The 2,017-nt window shown below is 37.2% G+C and overlaps 1 protein-coding gene across 1 annotated transcript; it reads right to left on the bottom strand.

Annotated features, from left to right (window-relative positions):
- Window positions 1–401: 401 nt before the first annotated feature.
- LOC139854602 (secreted RxLR effector protein 161-like) lies at window positions 402–896 on the bottom strand. The gene has a single exon (XM_071843901.1). The coding sequence runs from the start codon at window positions 894–896 to the stop codon at window positions 402–404; it is 495 nt and encodes a 164-aa protein (XP_071700002.1).
- Window positions 897–2,017: the final 1,121 nt, after the last annotated feature.

Here is a 2,017-nt window from a genome sequence, read left to right as displayed (position 1 = left end):
ATCATAATGCATATTAAATGCATACCTAACAATAGAAACTAACAAAAACTAGATGACAAACATCTTTATGGAAAATCATGAAAAGATATCCTACAAAATATTAAATGAGCAAATAAAGCAATAAGATACGAGTATAATCTATGCATGTGTATGCATTGAAAATATCCCATAAATCAAGGGATTATAATATCCCATAAATCAATGGATTATGTTGCACTAATTTTAACACTCCCCCTTAGTGCAAACTCTCGATCAAAAATCCCCAACGCTTTTCGAAATTCCATGAACTTGGTTTTCATTAGAGCTTTAGTAAAGATATCGGCTACTTGAGCATTTGTCCTTACGTTTGCTAGCTCGATCTCCCCGCTAAGAACCTTTTCACGAATAAAATGATATCTCATTTATATATGCTTAGTACGGGCATGAAACACAGGATTTGAAGCAAGCTTGATTGCACTTTCGTTGTCACATTTCAATTTCACAACATAATCTACTTTTTCAAGTATGTCACCAATCAATCTTCTTAACCAAGTACATTCTTGAGCCGCCATTGTTGCAGCTATGCATTCCACTTCCGTGCTTGACAAAGCAACAACATCTTGCTTCTTGCTACACCATGAAATAACAGCGAAACCCATGTTAAAATAGTAACCCGAAGTTGAATGGCGATCATTTGCGTCTCCCATCCAATCTGCATCCACGAAACCATTTAACAAAATATTATCACACTTCTTATACCACAAGTCGTGGCCTATTGATCCTTTCACATAACGAAGGATCCTTTTTGTTACATCAAGATGAACATTAGTTGGACATTGCATAAATTGTGAAATAATGCCAACCGAGTAAGAAATTTCCGGCCTTGTGATGGTTAGATAGATCAAACTTCCAACCATTTTTCAGAACAACTTCACATCCTTGAGCTCTTTTCCTTGATCTTTCTTCATTTTGAGGTTTGGTTCCATTGGAGTAGTCATAGGCTTTGACTCCTCCATGTTGAAACGTTCCAAGAGACTTCTTGCATAACCCCTTTGAGAGATAAAGTACCCGTTTTCTAATTTATCAACTTCCAAGCCAAGAAAACATCCAATCTCCCCCAGATTCTTCATTTCAAAATGAACCGAAGGATCATCACTTAAACGAGAGATTTCTGACTCGTTTCCTCCGGTGATAATCATGTCATCAACATATAGTAACACCAAAACATGGAAACCTGATTCTTTCTTTACAAACAAACTAGAATCCGCATCAGAAATCTTAAAACCACAAAAGACAAGGTATTGTGCAACCTTACCATACCAAGCTCTCGGAGCTTGTTTCAAGCCATAAAGAGCTTTCTTTAACTGGCACACATATTCTGGAAATAGATTTGAAATGAACCCAATAGTTTATTCCATGAACACCTCACGATCAAGCTCTCCATATAGAAAAGCATTCTTGACATCAAGTTGCCACAATTTCCATCCTTTGTAAGCCGCTAGTGAGATTATTGTTCTCACCGTTACCATTTTAGCCACGGGGCTAAAAGTTTCCTCATAATCAAGCCCATAACTTTGACAAAAGCCACGAGCCACCAACCGAGCCTTGAACCTATTAATGGTTCCATCTGAGTTCTTCTTCAAATAGTAGACCCATTTGCAAGTAACCGGTTTACATGCTTCCGGTTTCTTGACAATCTCCCAAGTTTCATTCTTTTCCAATGCATTAATCTCCTCTTGCATTGCTTTTCTCCAATTCGGAGAATCTTTAGCTTCTTCATAACATGTTGGTTCTTCGGTTAAGCCACCTGAAAAGAAATAAGTTGTGACTGTGTTCACCTCATAGTCACTTAGATGTCTTGGTTGTCTCCTTTCTCTTGTTGACCTTCTAACTTGAGTTGGTACTTCTTCACTAGGTGTATCTTCTTGAGTTTGAGAAACACCATCATTCTCACTTTCTTCTTGAGTGTCGAAGCTAGAAAACATAAATTTGTAATCTCTATTTTCTTCATCATTTTTGCTTGATTCAGAGAATTGAG

Source organism: Rutidosis leptorrhynchoides, chromosome 1 (assembly GCF_046630445.1).
Source record: "Rutidosis leptorrhynchoides isolate AG116_Rl617_1_P2 chromosome 1, CSIRO_AGI_Rlap_v1, whole genome shotgun sequence".
In the NCBI taxonomy this organism is placed as follows: domain Eukaryota; kingdom Viridiplantae; phylum Streptophyta; class Magnoliopsida; order Asterales; family Asteraceae; genus Rutidosis; species Rutidosis leptorrhynchoides.
The sequence above is the reverse complement of the archived record's forward strand: the minus strand, read 5'-3'. Positions and strand labels throughout refer to the sequence as shown.

Excerpts from the sequence above, each read along its gene's own strand:
- LOC139854602 (XM_071843901.1), bottom strand. The coding sequence starts at position 896 with ATGGTTGGAAGTTTGATCTATCTAACCATCACAAGGCCGGAAATTTCT.